Source organism: Myotis brandtii, unplaced genomic scaffold, assembly GCF_000412655.1.
Source record: "Myotis brandtii unplaced genomic scaffold, ASM41265v1 scaffold782, whole genome shotgun sequence".
Taxonomy (NCBI): domain Eukaryota; kingdom Metazoa; phylum Chordata; class Mammalia; order Chiroptera; family Vespertilionidae; genus Myotis; species Myotis brandtii.
In genome coordinates, this window is record NW_005371138.1 from 1,947,101 (window position 1) to 1,948,620 (window position 1,520).

A 1,520-nucleotide genomic window follows, 5' to 3' on the forward strand; every position below is an offset into this window, starting at 1 on the left:
TTTGAAAATTTCTAAGAAATTGCAAGAGACCAGAATAGTCAAAACAATATTGAAAAGGAAGAACAAAGTTGGAGGATCTTATGCGGATTAAGGAGGGGCCATGAACTAAGGGCCTCTGTACCTGAGACCCCCCCCCCCCCCCCCAAAGGAATTTGTTTTTGTGTTTTGTTTTTTATAAAGGGACAGGCAGAGTGCCTGCTACATAGTAAGCTCTTTTTAAAAAGATATATATTTTTAATTGATTTCAGACAGGAAGGGAGAGGGAGAGAGAAATATTAATGACGAGAGGCTCATTGATCGGCTGCCTGCTGCATGACCCCTACTGGGGCCGGCTAGGGCAAGGAATTTGTTTTTAATTACACGGTAAAGTGTCTGAGAGTACAAGGCCTAAGTTTTTTTTCAAGGTTCTCCCATAACTGAATTTTCTTCTTTCCACAGATTTGATAGTGGAGATGGAAGGGAAGAATCAGACTGTGTTGCTGAATGACAATGTCACCATCTCCTGCAAGGTCCCTGGTTCCACACCCCTGAACATCAAGGGTATGGGTGTTATCTGGTATCAGAAGCATGAGGTGCATGAAACAGAGCACAAGGTGTTTGAAATGTATGGAAATCATCAAAAGGCATTCAGACCCAGAGCCAGCGTGTCTCCAGCGGGGCTAGAGAAGGGGGATGCTTCACTGCACCTTCCTGGAGTCCAGCTGAAGGACGCAGGAGAGTACCGATGTAAGGTGGTGGTCACTCCCTATGAAGCCCAGGAAACAGTCATTCTAAAGGTTTTGGGTGAGTGCCTGAAGCAGTGTCCTGTAGTTCCCATGGTTATGGGACTTGGGGTAGAGATGTGGTCAGGCCAAGTAGAGCATAAGTTTGGGAATGGGCCTTAGAGTGGGATAGACACGGGTTTACATCTGGACAACTTAGAGCAAGTTATTAACCACGCTGAACTTCAGTGTCATTTTCTCTAAATAGTTGTAATAGTACCTCTATAAAAACCCTGTCTCCAGCCCTAGCCAGTTTTGCTCAGTGGATAGAGCATGGGCCTGGGGACCAACGGGTCCTGAATTTAAAAAAAGACCTATCTCCAAATACAGTCACAGTCTAAGAGAATGGGCTTAGGGCTTCAACATATGAATTTGGGAGTGGGGCCACAATGCAGCCTATAACGGGGGCAATGTCTATGAACCCTTTAAAATTGTACTTAAGACTTTGAATGTTTTGTACATATTAATTAGGGGGATGGGAAAGCGTATTAGGAATAATTTCCTCCGCAACTGACAGAAAGCCTAAAAAGATTTTTAAAAAGTAATAGACTTTATATTTTATTTTATTTTTTGTTTTTTTTAAATTAAATCTTTATTGTTCAGATTATTACAGTTGTTCCTCTTTTCCCCCTAATAGCTCCCCTCCATCCATTTCCCACCCCACCCTCCGCCCTCACCACCCCCCACCACTGTCCTCATCCATAGGTGCACTATTTTTGTTCAGTCTCTTCCCGCATCCCCCTCACCCCCTTCCCCCCC

At 44.1% G+C, this 1,520-nt stretch overlaps 1 protein-coding gene across 3 annotated transcripts in view; it reads left to right on the forward strand.

Moving 5' to 3' along the window:
* Positions 1-379: 379 nt before the first annotated feature.
* LOC102242421 (natural cytotoxicity triggering receptor 3 ligand 1) overlaps positions 380-1,520 on the forward strand; it is a 27,906-nt gene continuing 26,765 nt past the window's right edge. Inside the window, exon 1 of one of the 3 annotated variants that reach the window (XM_014530910.1) lies at positions 380-783. In XM_014530910.1, the coding sequence (XP_014386396.1) occupies positions 453-783 (331 nt within the window). In that variant the 5' untranslated portion in view covers positions 380-452. The remainder of the gene's footprint in view (positions 784-1,520) is intronic. The other 2 variants (XM_005883313.2, XM_014530911.1) reach the window with 2 other exon arrangements.